Raw genomic sequence first — 22500 nt, 5'->3', positions numbered from 1 at the left:
CCAGGCTAAGCAATTCAGACCAACAAAAATACTGAAAGATTTTCAAAGACCTCTATATATATAAATTAATGGTCAGAGCCATATAATATCTCCAGTGCACAGTAGACCTACTGATGGACAAAAAAGTGTAAATGCTTAAAACTTACTTTAGTTTCAGCTGTCAAATATCATTTTAGTTCAGTTACACTTAAGTATTTATCATAAGTTCTACATATAATTATAAAATTCATCATCAATTGATTCTGAACCAGGTTGTAGGAAAACAATTGAGCAGCAGACTGGGGGATTGGCATAGATTTCATTCGCTTTCGTCTCTTGGTGTCTATTATTATGTCTCAGTCACTAATGGATTTTCGTTCCCTTTAGTCTTTCAGTGTCTATTATTGAGAGTGTTCCAGTCATTAAAAGATTTTCATTCCCTTTCGTATTTTAGCGTTTATTATTGAGTGTGTTCCAGTCACTAATGGATTTTCATTGCCTTTGTTCTTTTGGTGTCTATTATTGAGTGTGTTCCAGTCATTAATGGATTTTCATTCCCTTTCGACTTTTAGTATCTATTATTGAGTGTGCTCCAGTCACTATTAGATTTTCATTCCCTTTCGTCTTTTGGTGTCTATTATTGAGTGTGTTTCAGTCACTCATGGATTTTCATTCCCTTTAGTCTTTCAGTGTCTATTGCTGAGAGTATTCCAGTCATTAATGGATTTTCATTCCCTTTCGTCTTTTAGTGTCTATTATTGAGTGTGTTCCAGTAACTAATAGATTTTCATTCCCTTTCGTCTTTTGGTGTCTATTATTGAGTGTGTTCCTATCATTAATGGATTTTCATTCCCTTTCGTCTTTTGGTGTCTATTATTGAGTGTGTTTCAGTCACTCATGGATTTTCATTCCCTTTAGTCTTTCCGTCTCTATTACAGAGATTGTTCCAGTCACTAATGAATTTTCATTCCCTTCCGTCTTTTGGTGTCTATTATTGAGTGTGTTCCAGTCACTGATGTATTTTCCTTCCCCTTCGTCTTTTGTGTCTGTTATTGAGTGTGTTCCAGATACTAATGGATTTTCATTCCCATTAGTCTTTTAGTGTCAATAATTGACTATGATCCAGTCACTAATGGATTTTCATTCCTTCTTGTCTTTTGGTGTCTATTATTGACTGTGTTCCAGTTACTAATAGATTTTAATTCTCTTTAGTCTTTTGGTGTCTATTATTGACTATGTTCCAGTCAATTATGGATTTTCATTCCTTTTCGTCTTTTGGTGTTTATTATTGACTTTGTCCTAGTTACTAATGGGTTTTCATTCCATTTCGTCTTTTGGTGTCTATTATTGAGTGTGTTCCTGTCATTATTGGATTTTCATTCACTTTCGTCTTTTATTATCTGTTATTGAGTGTGTTCCTGTCTCTAATGGATTTTCATTCCCTTTCGTCTTTTGCTGTCTATTATCGAGTGTGTTCCAGTCACTAATGGATTTTCATTACCTTTTTTCTATTGGGGTCTATTATTGAGAGTGTTCCAGTCATTAATGGATTTTCATTCCCTTTCGTCTTTTGGCTTGTACAATTGAGTGTGTTCCAGTCATTAGTGGATTTTCATTCCTTTTTGTGTTTTAGTGTCTATTATTGAGTGAGTTCCAGTAACTAATGGATTTTCATTCCCTTTAGTCTTTTGGTGTCTATTATTGAGTGTGTTTCAGTCACTAATAGATTTTCAATCCCTTTCATGTTATGGTGTCTATTATTGAGAGTGTTTCAGTCACTAATGGCTTTTAATTCCCTTTAGTCTTTCAGTGTCTGTTATTGGAAGTGTTCCAGTCACTAATGGATATTCATTCCCTTTCTTCTTTTGGTGTCTATTATTGAGTGTGTTCCAGTCAATATTAGATTTTCATTCCCTTTCGTGTTTTGGTGTCTATTATTATGTGTGTTTCAGTCACTAATGGCTTTTCATTCCCTTTCGTCTTTTGGTGTTTACTATTGAGTGTGTTTTATTCACTAATAGATTTTCATTCCCTTTAGTCTTTCAGTATCTATTATTGAGAGTGTTCCAGTCACTAATGGATTTTTATCCCCTTGCGTCTTTTGGTGTCTATTATTAAGTGTGCTCCAGGCACTAATGGATTTTCATTCCTTTTCGTCTTTCAGTGTCTATTATTAAGAGTGTTCCAGTCACTAATGGATTTTCATTCCCTTCCGTCTTTTGGTGTCTATTATTGAGTGTGTTTCAGTCACTAATGGATTTTCATTCCTTTTCGTCTTTCAGTGTCTCATTGAGAGTGTTTAAGTTATTAATGAATTTTCATTCGCTCCCGTCTTTTAGTGTGTATTATTGACTGTGTTCTAGTTACTAATGTATTTTCATTCACTTTCATCTTTTGGTGTCTATTATTGAATGTTCTCGTAACTAATGGATTTTCATTCCCTTTCGTCTTTTGGTGTCTATTATTGAGTGTGTTTCAGTCACTAATGGCTTTTCATTCCTTTTCGTCTTTCAGTGTCTATTATTGGGAGTGTTCCAGTAACTAATGGACTTTCATTCCCTTTCCTCTATTAGTGTCTATTACTGAGTGTGTTCCAGTCATTATGGATTTTCATTCCTTTTCATCTTTTAGTATCTATTATTGAGTGTGTTCTAGTCATTAATGGATTTTCATTCCTTTCGTGTTTTGGTGTCGATTATTGAGTGTGTTTCAGTCACTAATGGATTTTCCTTCCATTTAGTCTTTCAGTGTCTATTATTGAGAGTGTTCCAGTCAATAATGGATTTTCATCCCCTTTCGTCTTTTAGTGCCTATTATTGAGTGTGTTCAAGTCACTAATGGATTTTCTTTCCCTTTAATCTTTCAGTGTCTATTATTGAAAGTGATCCAGTCATTAATGGATTGTCATTGGCGTTCGTCTTTTAGTGTCTATTATTGAGTGTGTTCCAGTCACTAATGGATTTTCAATCCCCTTCGTCTTTTGGTGTCTATTATTTAGTGTGTTCCAGTCATTAATGGAATTCCATTTCTTTTCGTCTTTTAGTGTCTAATATTGAGTGTGTTCCAGTCACTAATGGATTTCCATTCCCTTCTGTCTTTTGGTGTCTATTATTGAGTGTGTTCCAGGCACTAGTGGATTTTTATTACATTTCGTCTTTTGGTGTCTATTATTGAGTGTGTTCCAGTCATTAATGGATTTTCATTCCCTTTCGTGTTCTGTTTCTATTATTGAGTGTGTTTCAATTACTAATCAATTTTCATTCCTATTAGTCTTTCAATGTCTATTATTGACTATGTTCCAATCACTAATAGATTTTCACTCATTTTCGTCTTTTGGCGTCTATTATTGACTATGTTCCAGTTACTGATGGGTTTTCATTCTCTTTCGTCTTTTGGTGTCTATTATTGACTCTGTTCCAGTTACTAAAGGATTATAATTTTCTTTCGTCTTTTGGTGTCTATTATCTAGTGTGTTCCAGCCACTAAAGGAATTTCATTCCGTTTCGTCTTTTAGTGCCTATTATTGAGTGTGTTTCAGTTACTAATGGATTTTCATTCCCTTTAGTCTTTCACTGTCTATTATTGTGAGTTTTCCAGTCATTAATGGATTGTCATTCACTTTTGTCTTTTAGTGTATTATTGAGTGTGTTCCTGTCACTAATGGATTTTCATTCCCTTTCGTCTTTTGGTGTCTATTATTGAGTGTGTTCCAGTCATTAATGGATTTTCATTCCTTTTCGTGATTTAGTGTCTATTTTTTAGTGTGTTCAAATCACTATTGTATTTTCATTCCCTTCGTCTATTGGTGTCTATTATTTTCAATTACTGTATTTAGTGTGTTTCATCCCCTTCAGTCTTTCAGTTCCTATTATTGAAAGTGTTCCAGTCACTAATGGATTTTCATTCCCTTCCGTCTTTTGGTGTCTACTATTGAGTGTGTTCCAGCCACTAATGGATTTTCATTCCCTTTCGTCTTTTAGTATCTATTTTTGAGTGTTCTAGTCACCAATGGATTTTCATTTATTTTCGTCTTTTGGTGTCTATTTTTTATTGTGTTCCAGTCACTGATGTAATTTCATTCCCCTTTGTCTTTTGTGTCTATCATTGAGTGTGTTCCAGTCACTAATGGATTTTCATTCCCTTTTCGTCTTTTGATGTCTATTATTGACTCTGTCCCATTCACTAATGGTTTTTCATTCCGTTTCATCTTTTAGTATCTATTATTGAGTGTGTTCCAATTACAAATGGGTTTTCATTCCCTTTCGTTTTTTGGTGTTCAATATTGAAGGTGATCCAGTCACTAATGGAATTTCATTCTCTTTCGTTTTTTGGTGTCTATTATTGAGCGTGTTCCACTCACTAATGGATTTTCATTCCCCTTCGTGTTTTGTGTCTCTTATTAAGTGTGTTTCAAGCACTAGTAGTTTTTCATTCCCATTAGTGTTTTAATGTCTATTATTGACTCTGTTCCAGTCAATAATGTTTTTTTCATTCCATTTCGTCTTTTGGTGTCTATTATTGACTGGGTCACAGTTACTAATGGATTTTCATTACCTTTCGCCCTTTGGTGTCTATTATTGAGTGTGTTTCTTTCACTAATAGATTTTCATTCTCTTTAGTCTTTTAGTGTCTATTATTGACCATGTTCTAGTCAATAATGGATTTTCATTCCTTTTTGTCTTTCAGTGTCTATTATTGACTTTGTCCCAGTTACTAATGGGGTTTCATTCCGTTTTGTCTTTTGGTGTCTATTATTGTGTGTGTACCATTTACTAATGATTTTTATATTTCTTTCGTCTTTTAATTTCTAATATTGAGTTCATTCTAGTTACTAATAAGTTTTGATTTCTTTTTTTCTTATGATGGGTATTACTGATTGTATTCCACTCACTAATGTGTTTTCATTTCCTTCCGTCTTTTTGTGTGTTATTATTGAGTGGTTCTAGCCACTAATGGATTTTCATTCCCTTTCGTCTTTTGTGTCTATAATTGAGTGAGTTACAGTTACTAAAGAATTTTCAATCTCTTAAGTCTTTTATGTCTATTATTGACTATGTTCCATTCACTAACAGATTTTCATTCCTTTTCGTCTTTTGGCGTCTCTTATTGACTGTGTTCCAGTTACTGATGGTTTTTCATTCCCTTTTGTCTTTTGGTGTCTATTATTGAGTGTATTCCAGTTATTAATAGATTTTCATTCTCTTTAGTCTTTTGGTGTCTATTACTGACTATGTTCCAGTCAATAATGGATTTTCATTCCTTCTCGTCTTTTGGTGTCTATTATTGAATGTGTCCTGGATACTAATGGGTTTTCATTCCCTTTTGTCTTTTGGTGTCTATTATTGTGTGTATTCCAGTTACTAATAGATTTTCATTTTCTTTAGTCTTTCGGTGTCGATTATTGACTATGTACCAGTCAGTAATGGATTTTCAACCTGTTTCGTCTTTTGGTGTCTATTATTGTGTGTTTTCCAGTCATTAATTGATTTTCATTCCCTTTCGTCTTTTAGTGTCTATTATCGAGTGTGTTCCAGTCATTAATGGATTTTCATTCTCTTTCATCTCATGGTTTCTATTGCTATTAGTTTTTGCTTTTACTTTCGTCTTTTGGTGTCTATTATTGAGTGTGTTCCAGTTACTAATGGGTTTGGATTTCCTTTCATCTTCAGGTGTATAATATTGAGGGTATTATAATTATGAATGGGTTTTCATTTTCTGTCGTCTTTTGTCGTCTATCATTGAGTGTGTTTCAGTTAATAATGGGTTTCTATTTTCTTTCGTCTTTTGGTGTCTTATTCAGTATTTTCCAGTTACTAATGGTTTTTTATTTCATTTTGTCTTTTGCTGACTATTATTAAGAGTATTCCAGTTACTATTGGGTTTTCTTTCCCTTTCTTTTTTTGGTATCTTTTATTTAGTGTAATCCAGTTACTAATGGATTTTTGTTTAAATTCGTCTTTTGGTGTTTTTTTATTGAGTGTTCCAGTTACTATAGGATTTTCATTTCTTTTCGTCTTTTGGTGTTTATTATTGAGTGTATTCCAGTTATCAATGTGTTTTCATTTATGTTGTTTTTTCGGTTAATATTGAATGTAGTCAGTTAATAATGGGTTTTTATCTCCTTTCATCTTTTGGTGTCTATTAGTGAGTGTTTGAGTTACTAATGGGCCTTCGTTTACTTCCATCTTTTGGTGTCTGTTATTGAGTGATTTACAATTACTAAGGGTTTTTATTTATTTTGTTTTTTTTTGGTGTCTATTATTGAGGGTGTTTTAGATAGTAATAGGTCTTGATTTTGGTTTGTCTTTTTGTGTGTATTGTTGAGTGTTTTCCAGTTATAAATGGATTTTCATTTCCTTTCATCTTTCGGTGTCTACTATTGACCGTGTGTTCCATTTGCTAATGGGTTTTCATTCCCTTTAATCCTATGGTGTCTATTATTGAGTTCAAGTTACTATTGAATTAAAGTTACCAATGGGTTTTTATTTACTTTCATATTTTGGTGTGTATTATTGAGTGTTTTCCAGTTACTAATAATTTTTCATTCTCTTTAATCTTTTGGTGTCTATTATTGAATGTATTTTAGTTATTAACGGGTTTTCTTTTTCTTTTATATTTTGAAGTTTATCATTAAGTGTATTCCAATTCATTATGTGTTTTTTTATTTTCTTTGGTCTTTAGGGTCTATTATTGAGTGTATTCCAGTTACAAATGGATTTTTATTTCCTTCTATCTTTTGCTGTCAATTAGTGTGTTCGAGTTACTGATTGGTTTCCATTTACTTTCATCTTTCGGTGTCTATTATTAAGTGATTTCCAGTTACTAATTTGTTTTAATTTCCTTGCATCATTTGGTGTGTTTTATTGAGAGTGTTCCAGTTACTAATGGGTTTTCACTTACTTTTGTCTTTTGGTGTCCATTATTGAGTATAACTCACTAACTAATGGGTTTTCAGATCCTTCCGTCTTTTGATGTCTATTATTGTATGTATTATATTTACTAGTGGGTTTTCATATCCTTTTTCTTTGTGTCTATTATTGAGTGTGTTCTGGTCACTAGTGTGTTTCCATTTCATTCTTGCGTTTGGTATCTATTGTGTGTGTTCCATCTAGTAGTGGGTTTTCATTTCCTTTTGTTTTTTGGCGTCTATTATCAAGCGTGTTCCAACTACTAATGGGTTTTCATTTCCTTTTGTATTATGGTGTTTATTATTGTCTGTGTTCCAGTTACTAATGGGGTTACGTTCACTTTCATCTTTTTGTGTCTACTATTGAGCGTGTTCTAGTAAGTTATTGGTTTTCATTTCTTTCAAGTCTTTTGGTGTCTATTATTGAGTGTGTTCCAATTAATAATTGGTTTTCATTTCATTTTGTCTTTTGATGTCTACAATTGAGTGTGTTTCAATTACTAATGTTTTTTTTCCTTTCGTCTTTTTATGGTTATTATTGAGTGCGTTCCAGTTTCTAATGGGGTTTGAGGATATACCAATTACTAATGAGTTTCCATTTCCTTTCGTCTTTTGGTGTCTATTATTGAGGATATACCAGTTACTAATGGGTTTTCATATCCTTACGTCTTTTGTAGTCTTTTATTGAGGATATTCCAGTTAGTCAAGGGTTTTCATTTCCTTCCACCTTTTGGTGTCTATCATTGTGTATGTTCTAGTTACTAATGGGGTTTCATTTCCTTTCTTTTTATTGGTGTCTATTATTGAGTGTGTTCCAGTTACTAATGAGTTTTCATTTCCATTTGTGTTTTGGTGTATGTTATTGAGAATATTCCAAGAAATAATGGGTTCTCATTTCCTTTCATATCTTGGTGTATATTGTTGATGATTTTCCAATTACCAATAGGTTTTCATATTCTTTCGTCTTTTGATTTCTATTATTGAGGATTTTCCAATTACTAATGGGTTTTCATTTCCTTTCTTATTTTTGTGTGCATTGATAAGCGTGTTCTAATTACCAATGGGTTTTCATTTCCTTTCGTGTTTTGGTGTCTATTATTGAATGCTTTCAAATTTCTAATGAGTTTTTATATCCTTTCGTCTTATGGTGTGTATCATTGAGCGTATTATAGTTACTAATGGGTTTTCATTTCCTTTCATCTTTTGGTGTCTATATAGAGAGTGTTCCAGTTACTAATAGGTTTTCATTTCCTCTTTTTCTTTTGGTTTCTACTATTGGGTGTGTTCCACTTACTAGTGGGTTTCCATTTCCTTTTGTCTATTGGTGTCTATTATTGAGCGTTTTCTAGTTATTAATGGGTTTCCATTTCCTTGTGTCATTTGGTGTCTATTACTAAGTGTGTTCTAAATTACTGATGAGATTTTTTTCCTTTTTTCATTTGGTGTCTATTATTGTGTGTGTTCTAGTTAACAATGACTTTTCATTTCCTCTCGTCTTTTGAGGTCTATTATTGTGCGTGTTCCAATTACTAATGTTTTTTTTTTTTTATTTCGTTTTCTCTTTTGGTGTCTTTTATTGAGCGGGTTCCAGTTACTAATAGGTTTACATTTTCTTTCGTTCTTTGGTGTATCTTCTAGTAAAAAACCTCATTAGTAATAGACACCAAATGAGGCAAGGAAATGAAAACCCATTAATAACTAGAAAACGCTCAATAATAGACACCAAAAGACAAAAGGAAATGGAAGCCCACTAGTAAGTGGAACACACCCAATAGTACACACCATAAGACGAAAGGATAAAAAAACTCATTAGAAATTTTCTAATGGGTTTTCATTTTCTTTCGTATTATGGTGTCTATTATTGAGTGAGTTCCATTTAATATTGGGTTTTTACTTCCAATCGTCTTTTGGTGTCTATTACTGAGTGCGGTCCAGTGACTAATGGATTTTCATTTAATTTTGTCTTTTAGTGTCTATTATTAAATATATTCCAGTTACTATCAGGTTTCCATTACCCTTCTCTTTTTGGTCTTTATTATTGAGTGTATTCAAGTTACTAATGTATTTTCTTTTCCTTTCGTCATTTGTTGTGTTATTGCATGTATTCTAGTTACTAATAAGTTTTCGTTTCCTTTCGGCCTTTGGTGTCTATTATTGAGAGTATTCCAATTACTAATGGATTTTCATTCACTTTCATCTTTTAGTGCCTGTTATTATGTGTGTTTCTGATCCTACGTTTTTTTTTTTTTTTTTTTTTTTTTTTTTTTTTTTTTAGTTTTGATGTCTATTATTGAGTGTATGCCAGTTATTAATGGGTTTTCTTTTTCTTTTGTGTTTAGTCGTATATTATTGAGTGTATTCCATTTATCATAGGGTTTTTATTTTATTTCTTATTTTTCATCTTTTATTGAGTGTATTCCAATCACTAATGGGTTTTTATTTCTTTTCATATTTTGGTGTCAATTAGTGAGAGTTGTAGTTTCTAATAGGCTTTCATTCATTTTCATCTTATGGGGTCTATTATTGAGCGATTTCCAGTTACTAATATGTAATTATTTTTTTTCTCATCTCTTGGTGTCTATTATAGAGAGATTTCCAGTTACTAATCGATTTTCATTCCCTTTCTTCTTTTAGTGGCTATTATTGAGCGTATTCCGGTAACTGATGGTTTTTCTTTCCCTTTGATCATTTGGCGTCTATTATTGAGTGTAATCCAGTTACTGATTTATTTTCATTCCCTTCAATCTTTTGGTGTCTATTATTGAGTGTAATCCAGTTATTATTATTATTATTATTATTATTATTATTATTATTATTATTATTATTATTATTATTATTATTATTATTATTACTTACTAAGCTTCAACCCTAGTAGGAAAAGCAGGATGCTATAAGCCCAGGGGCCCCAACAGGGAAAATAGCCCAGAGAAGAAATGAAACAAGGAAAAATAGAATATTTTAAGAATAATAACAATATTTAGATTAATGTTTTCTATATAAACTATTAAAACTTTAACAAAACAAGAGTAAGAGAAATAAGATAGAATAGTGTGCCTGAATGTAGGACTACCCTCAAGCAAGAGAACTCTAACCCAAGGCAGTGGAAGACCATGATTCGATTTTGGAGTGTCCTCCTAAAAGATCTGCTTACTATAGCTAAAGAGTCTCTTCTACCCTTACCAAGAGGAAAGTAGCCACTGAACAATTAGAGTGCAGTAGTTAACCCCTTGGGCGAAGAAGATTTATTTGGTAATCTCAGTGTTGTTAGGTATATGAGGACAGAGGAGAATCTGTAAGAATACAACATACTATTCGGTGTATGTGTAGGCAAAATAAAGTGAACTGTAACCAGAAATAAGGATCCAATGTAGTACTGTCTGGCCAGTAAAAGGACAATATTAACTCTAGCGGTAGTATCTCAATGGGTGGCTGGTGCCCTTGACAATTTATTTCCTACTAATGGGTTTTCATTTACTTTCACCTTTTGGTGTGTAATATTGAGAGTGTTGCAGTTAGTAATGGAACGTCATTTGGTGTCTATTGTTGAGGATATTCCAATTATTAATTGGTGTTCATTTACTTTCATCTTTTGGTGTTTATATTTGAGTGTATTCCAGTAACTAATGTGTTTCATTTTGCTTTCATCTTTTTGTGTTTAGTATTCAGTGTATTCCAGTTACCTATGTTTTTTTCATTTCCTCCCGTCTTTTGGTGTCTATTATTGTGATCCAATTAATGATGGGCTTCAATTCCTGTCTTTTGGTATATATTTTTTGCGTGTGTTCCAGTTGTTAGTGGGTTTTCATTTCCTTTTGTCTTTTGGTGTTTATTATTGTGTTCCAATTGATAATAGGTTTTCATTTCTTTTTGTCTTTTGGTATATATTTTTGCGCTTGTTCCAGTTTTTAGTGGGTTTTCATATCTTTCCGTCCTTTGCTGTCTCATAGACCGTGTTCCAGTTACTAATGTGTTTTCATTTCCTACCGTCTTTTGGTGTCTATTATTCTCTGTGATCCAGTAACTAGTGGGTTTACATATCCTTTAGTCTTTTGGTGTCTATTATTGAGTGTGTTCCAATTATTAATCAGAGTCCATTTCCTATCTTCTTTTGGTGTCTATTACAAAGCGTGTTCCAGTTATTAATGGGTTCTAATTTCCTTTCGTCATTTGGTGTCTGTTATTGAGTTCGTTCCAATTACAAATGGGTTTCCATTTCCTCTCGTCCTGTGGTGGCCATTATTGAGTGTATTCCATTTACTAATGAGTTTTCCTTTTCTTTCGTCTTCCAGTAACTAATGGTTTTCATTTCCTTTCATCATTTGGTGTCTTTTGGTGAGTCTGTTCCATTTACTAGTTAGTTTTCCTTTCCATTCGTCTTTTGGTGTTTACTAATTGGGTTCTTATTTCCTTACGTCTGTTGGTGACTATTATTGAGTGTGTTCCAGTTACTATTGGGATTTCATTCACTTTCATCTTTCAGTATCAGTTATTGAGTATGTTTCTCTTACTAAGGGGTTTTCATTTCTTTTCATCTTTTGATGTCCATTATTGAGTGTACGCCAGTTATTAATAGGTTTTCATTTTCTTTTGTCTTTTGGTGTCTATTATTGAGTGTTCTTGTTACTAATGAGTTTCATTCCCTTTCATCTTTGGTGTCTATTATTGAGAGTAATACAGTTACTAATGGGTTTTCATTAACTTTCATCTTTTTGTGTCTATTATTTTGGGTGCTCTCGTTAGTAATGGGTTTTCATATCCTTTTTGTCCTTTGGTGTGTATTATTGAATGTGTTCCAGATATTAATGAGTCTTCATTCCCATTCATCTTTTGGTGTCTATTATTGAGCGTGTTCCAGTTAGTAATGGGTTTTCATTTCCTTTCGTCTTTTGGTGTGTATCATTGAGTATCCTCCTGTTACTAATGAGTTTTAATTTCCTTTCATCCTTTGGTGTCTATTATGGAGTGTAACCCAGCTACTAACAGGTTTTCATTTACTTTCATATTTTGGTGTCTATTATTGAGTGCATTCCAGTTACTAATGGGTTTTAATTTTCTTTTATCTTTTGGTGTGTATTATTGAGCGTGTTTCAGTTACTAATGGGGTTTCATTCCCTTTCATCTTTTGGTGTCTAATATTAAGGGTGTTCCAGTTATTAATGGGTCTTCAATTGTTTTCGTCATTTGGTGTCTATCATTGAGGATATTTCTACTACTAATTGGTTTTTATTTACTTTCATATTTTCATGTCTATTATTGAGCATTTACCAGTTAGCAATGGGTTTTCATTTCCGTTCGTCATTTGGTATTATTATTGAGTTTATATTTGCTTTCATAATTTGATGTCTATTATCGAGAATGTTACATTTTGTGTCTATTATCAAGGATATTCCCATTTCTAAAGGGATTTTATTTACTTTCATTCTTTGTGTCTATTATAGAGCGTGTACCAGTTAGTACTGTGTTTTCATTTCCTCTTGTCATTTGGTGTCTATTATTGAGGATATTCAAGTTAATAATGGATTTTCATTGTCTTTCGTATTTTGGTGTCTATTATTGAGGATATTACAATTACTAGTGGTTTTTTTTATTACTTTCATATTTTGGTGTCTATTAGTGAGCGTGTTCAAGTTGCTGATGGGCTTTCATTTCTTTTCGTTATTTGGTGTCTATTATTGATGATATCCTATTACTAATGGGTTTTATCTACTTTCATCTTTTATTGTCTATTATTGAACCTGTTCCAGTTACTAATGGATTTTCATTTCATTTCATATTATAGTGTCTATTATTGAGTGTATTCCATTTACTAATTGGTTACAATTTCTTTTCGTCTTTTGGTGTCTATTATTGAGTGTATTCCATTTACTAATGGGTTTCCAATTCCTTTCGTCTTTTGGTGTCTAATAATAAGTGTATTCCAATTAAAAATTAGTTTACATTTCCTTTCGTCTTTTGCTGTCTATTAAGTGTATTTCAATTACAAATTTGTTTTCATTTCCTTTTGTCTTTTAGTGTCTATTACTAAGTATATTCCAATTACTAATGGGTTTTCATTTCCCTCATCTTTGGTGTCTAATATTAAGTGTATTTCCATTACTAATTGGTTTTATTCCCTTTAACCTTTGGTGTCTAGTTTTAAGTGTATTCCAATTACTAATTGGATTTAATTTCCTTTCGTCTTTTGGTGTCTCTTATCAATTGTATTCTAATTACTATTTTTTTTTTATTTCCTTTCGTCTTTTGGTGTCTATTCCAGTTACTAATGGGTTTTAATATCCTTTTGTCTTTTGGTGTTTACTATTATGTGTATTTCATTTACTAATCGGTTTTCACTTCCTTTTCTCTTTTGGTGTCTATCATTGAGTGTATAGCAAGTACTGATGGGTTTCCATTTCCTTTCGTCATTTGGTGTCTAATATCATGTGTATTCCAATTACTAATAGTGTTCATTTATTTTCGTCTTTTAGTGTCTATTATTAAGTGTATTCCAATTACTAATATGTTTTCATTTGCTTTCGTTTTTTGTTGTCTATTATTATGTGTATTCCAATTAATCATGGGTTTTCATTTCCTTTCGAGTTTTTCGTCTATTATTAAGTGTATTCCAATTACTAATTGGTTTCCATTTCCTTTCATCTTTTGTGTGTCTAATATTAAGTTCATTCCAATTACTAATGTGTTTTAATTTCCTTTCATGTTTTATTGTGTATTATTAAGTGTATTCCAATTACTAATAGGTTTCCATTTTCTTTCGTCTTTTTGTGTCTAATATTGAGTGTATTTCAATTACAAATATGTTTTGATTTCCTTTCGCCTTTTGGTGTCTGTTATTGAGTGTATTCTAGTTATTAATTTGCTTTCATTTCTTTTCTTCTTTTACTGTCTATTATTGAATATATTCCAATTACTAACAGGTCTTCATTTCGTCTTTTGGTGTTTACTATTTTTTTGTATTTCAACTGCCAATTAGTCTTCATTTTCTTTTGTGATCGGTGTTTATTATTGAGTTTATTCTAGTTGATAAATGCTTTACAATTCCTTTAGTCTCCTGGTGTCTGTTATTGAAATACTAATCGGTGTTCATTTCCTTTCGCCTTTTTGAGTCTGTTATTGAATGTATTCCAATTACTGAATATTTAGCTGCTGTTGATTTTATCAATTTAATCTGAAGAGTATCTTTTTCCTTGACTTTTTATTTTTGCTTCTTTTTCCTTCTTTAGGGAAACTTAGTTATCAAAAGTAACACATTCAACAATGCTATATTCAGTTATTATCATTTACATATTTTGCAAGATTTAGTTGACCTTTAGAAACATTCACACTTTCCAATTCTAGTGATTTCAGAGGAATATACGATTGGTTCCTAATGTGTAAAACATAACTGTTTTTGCAGCCTTTTGAATTTCCTTATCTCGTTGTTACTACAAAAGAAATCATTACACTGAAATAAATACTCAAAGTTTCTAAACCTGTTTGTGGAATACTTACAATAGGGAAGTGAGAATCCGAAGAAGTAACATTTTTTTACGGCTTAGGTCTCCTCGTCGGCCATTTGAGCGGTGGAGAGCTAGAGCCTGTAACAGAGGATTAAGATAAGTTTAAGATAAAAAGATTAAGTTTAAGATGAAGTTTCTTAATTTTTCACGTGAATTGTCAACAAAAACTCTGGGACCCTAATTTCATTTGATACAAAATGCAGCTATTTAGCCAAGATGTGATATGGAGAGGGAGAAAGCAAAATCTGGGGGTTAACTCAGAGGAAACTGCCAATTTTCCTTTTGGGGTTTTTAGGTAGAAAATTTGAGAAAAACCGGAAAAAGCAAAAATCAAAGTTTGCAAAGTCACTTGCTGTTGATATGACTTAATTTGTAGGTTGATTTAATTCTGTAACAGTTTATAATCACTTAGATTACTATTTTCGATAAAAAACCTCACTGGTATCAACCATGTTTCATAAAAGGAGAAAGCCCAGATAAAATATGCAATTATTTTGAAGTAAGTTCTGTATCCATTTGAAAATACCTTGATATTTAGGAAAGTTTTTTTTTATGATAGATATATTTTACCGTAATTTGAAAATTTTAGTGATATGAACAGCTGACGGCAAACTGGCGGTTCTCGGTTAGATGGTTGACTGACATTGGCAAATATACAGTATATTTCACTAAACGAATATTACTCCGAATGAAATGTCCAACGAACCGACATTTGACCTAAAGGACATTTTGCCGAAAACACGTGACTTAACAAACGATTGTCTTTAAATAAGTATTGGGCCTGAATCACATGTTATTGAAATATCATTCTTTTAAATCATGAGTGGAGAATGAGGAAGGATATGGAGTTGGTGTGTGTTGGTGGGTGGGTAGTTTTGTAAGAGAAAGCAGGGTTATTCTAGAAGAGGAGAAGTAATCACCTATGTGTTTCATACTTTAATTTATGTTCAACAAAGATCTTTCTGTGTTACAATGGATTTGTATAATTCATAGTTGACAAATTATTTGCAATGATAGCAAACAGCATTGTAAAAGAATCAATAGATATAATCATCAACATTATAAATAAAGAAATTACCAAGCAACGTAGAAAATATGAAATAAAAAGAATAGGAAAACGAAAAAGGACATACATTCATTCATCCAAATGTGTATTCGGTAAAATCTCATTCGGCAGTCTCTTGGCCAAAGGGTCGTTGTTCACGAACGAAAGCATTCATAATTCAACAGGCAAATTAATATTCATTCCTTGCGGACTTCGTAGAAACTATTAGTAAATTATAACTTGGCAACTCCAACGCTTCTGGGATATATCCATATTGGATAACGCATGCAATAAAGCAATGGTGCTATATATAGCATTAAGATCGAATTAACTGCTTGTACGGGTCTCCAGTTGTTATTGACAATGATATTTCTGAATTTTTTAGTACCGTTGAAATGGGTCTCGACCACGACCCATTCCACTACTTTCGTACTCCTAGGTTGCTTATTGATTTAACCTATCATACACTTATAACTCAAGCGGAGTATTAGTTATATATTGAAATGTCTCTCAACCTACATTCTGTGCAGCAAAGAAATGAAAATGGGTAACTAAAATTTGTTTGCAGTAACAAAAAATCAGCATAAATTAATTAAATATGAGTAAAATAAACTGTAGATAGATATTCATATTTATAATAACAAAAAGTGGTATCTCCTAGCAATGGGTAACCCAGAGAAAACTAAACAATGGTGTTTACCACATACTTTAACTTCCAATCATAGATAAGAAAATTGAACTAAAGAAAATTAACTGGTTTTCAGGCGTATTTCCATGTGCAGAGAGAGAGAGAGAGAGAGAGAGAGAGAGAGAGAGAGAGAGAGAGAGAGAGAGAGAGAGAGAGCCTTAGCCCTTGGTACTTATATTTAAAGATAAATTCTGCAATGAGTTAGATTTTACTGGAGATGGAAGTCCTCTGACTGTTTCCGTCAGGTCAGCCAATAAATCATGTGTCAAGGTGCCTTTTCTTTTTCTTTCTTTTCATATGAAAACGCATCTACAGTTAATATAGTTTTCCTCAGTAATTGGTATTACTATTTCTTTTTTGTGGATATTTTACTCATGTTCTTGCTCTTACTAGTTGCTCCCTTCTCCTTTGTTTAGTGATAGGATTCAGTCAGGAGGTAATTTATATTCAGAAGTTTTTAGTGCATTGCGATAGGGCTCTATTATTAAAAAATTACTAATATCCACGACAATGGACAACTGTGGGTTACCTACTGACGTAGAAGAGAATAAAACCATTACAATTTCTCTTGCTAACAAGATGAAATAAATTACCCAATGTTCAACATAATATTATAATCAGCATAGAATATTCTTGGTCTTTCCTTTTCCTTAAACCTATTAATTATTCCCATAAAATATCTTCATTCTTTGATTCACGATTCAATGTCTCACTCTGATATGTTATGTTTTCACAAAGATATCGATCAATTTTCAAGAAAGTTTAGTTTTTTAACGACTTTTTGACCTGATGATAATTTATGAAGAAAATTTCTAAAAAAAAAGGAAATTCACAAAAATCTCCTGAAAAAAAGATGGTAGTATCACGCAATGAATAAATCAGGAAATAAGAACTTTACTCGGGACAATTGCTACGATAAAGAAATTATAGATAACCTCTTTTGTACTTTCAATTTCGCCAATGGAAGCCTTTACTTGGTCTCCTTCACAAGTCTCTCGTGATCAGGCACAAAATCTAATGGCACTCCTTCGACTACAAGTATCTACCTTTCAACAGTCGTGTACTGTCACCTAGAGTACCTATATAAAACATATTGGTACTCTACTTTCACCCGTACAGGCAACCTTGAGGCAAATTGATCTTATTCACATTTATTTGGAATAAGAATTCTAAAGAATAACGGGACTTCTGGAGCATCATCGTGCTCTTTGATAATCACCGCTAAACTTTGTACCATCTTGATGGCACTGAAGATGTCAGACCATTCTGAGAGCCTTTGCAATTCTATAGATTTTGGGAATACGCTACAAATATGTTAAAGTTTAGTAACGAAGATCTATTGGTAAACAGTCCTCGAATGAATATCTTTATTAATTCATGGAAATCAAGCAGGTAAATTATGTCTGCATACCAGCAAACATCCTTGTGTAGAGGCATGAAAGGGCAGAAAACTTGGCGAAGAAAGTGGACATAACATGATCAGAGGGATCTCCTTACATAAGAAAGAAACTACGGGAGGTTTCATAATTCTCGTGGGAGATGTACCTACCGTGTGTCACACGATTGCACATAGTAACGAGATTTTTCTTGTTTCTATATAGTCTTTTGACAGGCCGAGAGAAGGTTGTGACTTAAAGGCAGGATGAAAGCAACTGAGTAAATTTTAGTACAGAACATTCGTTTATATATGCATAAACTCCAGGCAAAAAGGGCATACAAAACATAACAGGGAATTTCATTTTCAACCGACAAGTTCACCGGATAACAGTTAATGGTGAGAAAAACAGACATGTTATTTCAGGTTCCTATCAGTGCGGGGGGAGAGCAAAGATACAAGCATGATATATACAAAAAATGAAATGTCGTTACTATGTACGATCGTGTGACACAAGGTTGGTACATGGCTCTCCCCTTAAAAATGACATACTGTATATGTTAAATAGGGTGCCCTGATCTAGAGAGGGGAACTGTAGGCGAGTCATCTGGCAGGAGATAAGCAGGTTTTAGACGATCAATGGAGACCCAGTCTTCTTTGCCACGAATGTTTAGTAGGAATGCTTTCGGTCTGCGTCGGATCACAAGGAAAGGGCCCGTGTAAGGGGGTGTTAGCTTGGTAGTGTCGTTGCGTAGGAAGACATGTGTTGCAGAGTGCAAGTCTGTCGGTATGTGATGCTTCGCTGGGGGCTTGTAAGTCTGGCGGCATAGAGTAAATTTTCCCACAATGTGACGTATGCACTGGAGATCGGCGGAGGAGGTAGCAGAAGAAAAAAATTCGGCAGGGATAACCAACGGGTCGTCATACACCATTTCAGCTGCCGAGACATCGAGGGCGTCTTTAGGAGTGGTCCTTAGTCCCAGAAGGACCCAGGGAAGCTGAGTTAACCAGTTGAATCCTTGCAGCGGGACATCAAAGCTGCTTTGAGGGTGCGATGAAAACATCCAACCATTCCATTGGCAGCGGGGTTGTAGGCAGTTGTCTGATGTAGGGTGATGCCCAGGATATTTGCTAATGATGTCCACAATTAAGAGGTGAAAGTGGTACCCCTGTCAGAAGTAATATGCTCAGGGATACCAAATCTTGCAATCCATCCTGAGAGTAAGGAAGATGTACATGAGGCAGACGTTGCAGTTTCCATGGGAATAGCTTCCGGCCAACGAGTGGAGCGGTCGATGACGGTAAACAGGTAACGATGTCCTTGTGATGGGGGTAGGGGGCCTACAACGTCGACGTGAATGTGGGTGAAACGACGCTGAGGTTGAGGAAAGGTGCCCACTCCTGAATCTGTGTGTCAATGTACTTTGGAAGTTTGGCAAGAATTACAGGCGCGGACCCAATCCTTAGCATCCTTAGAAAGGCCGTGCCAAATGAACTTCGTCTTCAGCAGCTGTACAGCAGAACGGCACGATGGATGTGAAAGGCAGTGAATGAAATCAAATACCTGTCGGCGCATGGGAGCAGGAATCCAAGGTCGCGGTCTACCAGTACTGACATCACAGAGGAGGGTGGTGTTGGAGTTGTCAAGGGGGATGTCTTTCCAACGGAGGGATGTGCAGGATGTCCTACATGCTTGATACTCTGGATCCTGTCGTTGGGCTTCAGTCAAGGCGTTGTAATTCAATCCCAGTTGAACGGCAGCCAATATGTTTCTTGACAGGGCAGTGGCAACGGGATTCATTTTCCCAGGGACGTGTTGAAGAGTGCAATTGTATTCAGCCACGGTCGAGAGATGTCGGCATTGACGGGCGGACCAGGCGTCAGACTGTTGAGTGAAGGCGTGCACCAGAGGCATGTGGTGTGTGCGAATGACGAAGGGCGTACCTTCTAAGAAATGGCGAAAGTGATGGACAGCCAAGTGCAACTGCCAGCAATTCGCGATCGAAGGTAGAATAACCCAGTTCTGCCTTGTACAGTTTTATGCTGAAGAAGGCCAATGGGCGGGGAGAGCCGTTGCCCACCTGTTCGAGTACTACACCAATAGCGATGTTGCTGTCATTGGTGGAGAGAAGGAGAGGGGCATGTGGGATAGGAAAAGTAAGAGCTGCAGCGGTTGATGGGGCCTTCTTTGCATTGCAGAAGGCCGCTTCTTGAAGGGGACCCCACTTCAGGTCCTTTGGCTTGCCCTTGAGGGAGGCATAGAGGGGAGCAAGAGTGGCAGCAATGGCTGGCAGAAAACGGTGATAATAGTTGATCATGCCCAAGAATTCCTGCAGAGCTTTGACGGTCGAGGGCGGGGGGAAGTTCTGAACGGCTGCTACCTTCTCAGAGAGGGGATGGACTCCTTCAGGAGTGATGCGGTGCCCTAAGGTACACTTGTCATACCGGACTACAAGGCCATTTTGTTGCAGCCGGTCGAGCACGATACGCAGGTGACGGAAGTGTTCCTCTTTTGAGGAAGAGAACACATTATGTCGTCCACATAACATACACAGAAGGGGAGGTCCCCTAAGATGCCATCCATGAGACGTTGGAAAGTAGCCCCAGCAATACGAAGGCCAAAACAGGAGTAATTGAAGGTGTATGTACCAAACGGAGTGGTGATGGCAGTCTTGAGGATGTCTTGTGGGTTCATAGGCACCAGATAATACCCCTTCAGGAGGTCGAGTGTGGAGAAAACCTTAGCTTTGTGCAGGTAGGAGGTTACGTCGGCAATGTTTGGGAGGGGCTAGTGATTCAGTTCGGTTTGCATGTTCAGGTGCCTGTAATCCACGCATGGACGGAGGGAGCCGTCTTTCTTCAGAACAATGTGTAAGGGTGTTAAGGCCCATTTCCTCCATTTCGGCGAACGTCTGTTTGGTGGCTGCCAATCGTTTTGGTGCCAGACGTCCGAATTTTGCGAAGACTTGGGGTCTGGTTGTCTTGATATGGTGATAAATACCGTGCTTGGCAGGAGCCGTGGGTGTTTGGCGAAGTTCTGGACGGAAAACTTCCGGGTACGACGTGAGGAGGTGGGCGTAGGCATCCGTGGGTGCGCTAATGTGGAGAGCGAGGTTAGAGGGGGCGGGTTGAAGAGGTGTCGACAAGTACGAGTCTGCGTTGACCAATCGTCGGTGGGGGACATTGACCAGGTGGAAATGAGAGAGGAAATCCGCATCGAGGATGGACAATATGACGTCAGCAGCGAGAAACTTCCAATTAAATTTACCGTTTCCAAACAATAATGTGAGGTTCTCGTAACCGTAGGTGGGTACCGCAGATCCGTTGGCAGCTACCAGGCCAACGTCGGCAGACGTAGACAGACTACGTCGTGTCCTGAAGAGTTCCCGTGACAAAAGAGATTGACAAGCACCCGTGTCTACCAAAAATGGCACGCCCATTCCTGCATCATGTAAAAAGAAAAGATTAGAAACATGGGAGGCCACTGCCACGAGCGATGGCCTACTTACACGTTTTTTGGCCACTGACAATCCTCGGCACATTTCTTCGCGGCTGCCCCGAATCTGTAGTGGTAATAGCAAAACTACGGCCGATGGGAGGCAGTAAATGGCTGTAGAAGTTGTTGGTTGGGGCACGAGCGAGTGGTGGGTGATGGGTGGCTTTGTCGTCGCTCTGGCACGTCACGGGGTAGGTGTGTATGTCCTAAGGCATTCACGTCAGCTTCGGTTGATGTTGAATAGTCGTACTCTTTGTCAGGAGTGGAGGCGTTGATGGAGGTCTTGAAGGTCGTGAAGTGGCTGTCCATAAGGGCGTCGGCTTTGGTCATCAAGTCCTTTATGGGTAAACTATCGACATCGGGTATGGCAGCGCGTACAGGTTCAGGTAAACGGCGTACCCAAAGGGCACGAAGCAGGTTCACCTCATGAGGAGAGTAATATGACAGAGTAAGTTTTCAGAGCTGTTACGGGGAAAGATGCATTTTGTTTTAAAGTAATTCAATATCGATTAATCAGTATCATAATATTTTCTGTAATTAATCTAAATTATGATTACGCTGCATAGACCCACTTGTTGTTATTCGATATAACATTCTAACAGAAAAGTTATTTTCTAAAATAATGAAATTTGGTTGTTGGGAAATTTTGTCTTAACTGAAAAAACTTAATTTCAGGGTATACCCAATTCTTGAGTCCAATAGCAACTCATTTTCCTTGGATAGAATATCTACAATTAGAATGAAACAATTCAGCATATTTGAACAAGTATTTCAGGAAACATAGAATCAAGACAATGATTCTATGAAAATGGTATTCATAATCACATACTGACCAATAAAGAGAAATTACATAAAAACACTAGGAATATCGCCTTGGATTTCCTCTATAATATCTCCACGTTGATCACTCCTTTTGGAAAAATGTCATCTTTACAGATTAGAAATATTTTACATTAGTGGAAGCACGAACAAGGCCTTGCTAGAGGTGACAGAATACCTGCTATGATGAGACAAATATTCGGAAGAGAGGTAAGAGTGGAAGAGTTCGTATTAATTTGTGGGGTTGTATGATTATTTGGAAGGTTCACTGGCAATGATTATGCGGATGTCCTCCTGCATACAGTGATAGCCATGGCTATTCCCAATCCACACCCAATCGTTCTAGTGTACGATAATAGCACCATCCATACCAACACAGTAGTTAGAGTTTGGTTAGAGCATCACCCAGAAATCCAGGTAATAAACTGGCCACCAAAGGGGTGCGACCTCAACCCCATAGAGAACCTATTGGCAAAAATGGTTTGTTATTAGGACGAGGGAGAGCAACGAACGTGCTAAGCCATCTAAACAAGAGCGTTAGAATTGTGGGTGTCAATACTTCACTCTACCATATGCAAGAATCTTGTGCTTGGGCTTATAGTATCTTGCTTTTCCAACTAGGGTTGTAGCTTAGCAAGTAATAATAATAATAATAATAATAATAATAATAATAATAATAATAATAATAGTGGATG

At 35.5% G+C, this 22500-nt stretch overlaps 1 protein-coding gene across 2 annotated transcripts in view; it reads right to left on the bottom strand.

The window, feature by feature from the left end:
• The window catches only part of LOC137642150 (glutamate-gated chloride channel-like), a 181444-nt gene that overhangs the window by 23667 nt on the left and 135277 nt on the right, over window positions 1-22500 (bottom strand). For both annotated transcript variants that reach the window (XM_068374691.1, XM_068374690.1), the window contains exon 2: window positions 14375-14460. In XM_068374691.1, the coding sequence (XP_068230792.1) occupies window positions 14375-14406 (32 nt within the window). In that variant the 5' untranslated portion in view covers window positions 14407-14460. The remainder of the gene's footprint in view (window positions 1-14374; window positions 14461-22500) is intronic.

Source organism: Palaemon carinicauda, chromosome 6 (genome assembly GCF_036898095.1).
Source record: "Palaemon carinicauda isolate YSFRI2023 chromosome 6, ASM3689809v2, whole genome shotgun sequence".
Taxonomy (NCBI): domain Eukaryota; kingdom Metazoa; phylum Arthropoda; class Malacostraca; order Decapoda; family Palaemonidae; genus Palaemon; species Palaemon carinicauda.
This window is presented reverse-complemented; position numbering and strand designations above follow the sequence as displayed.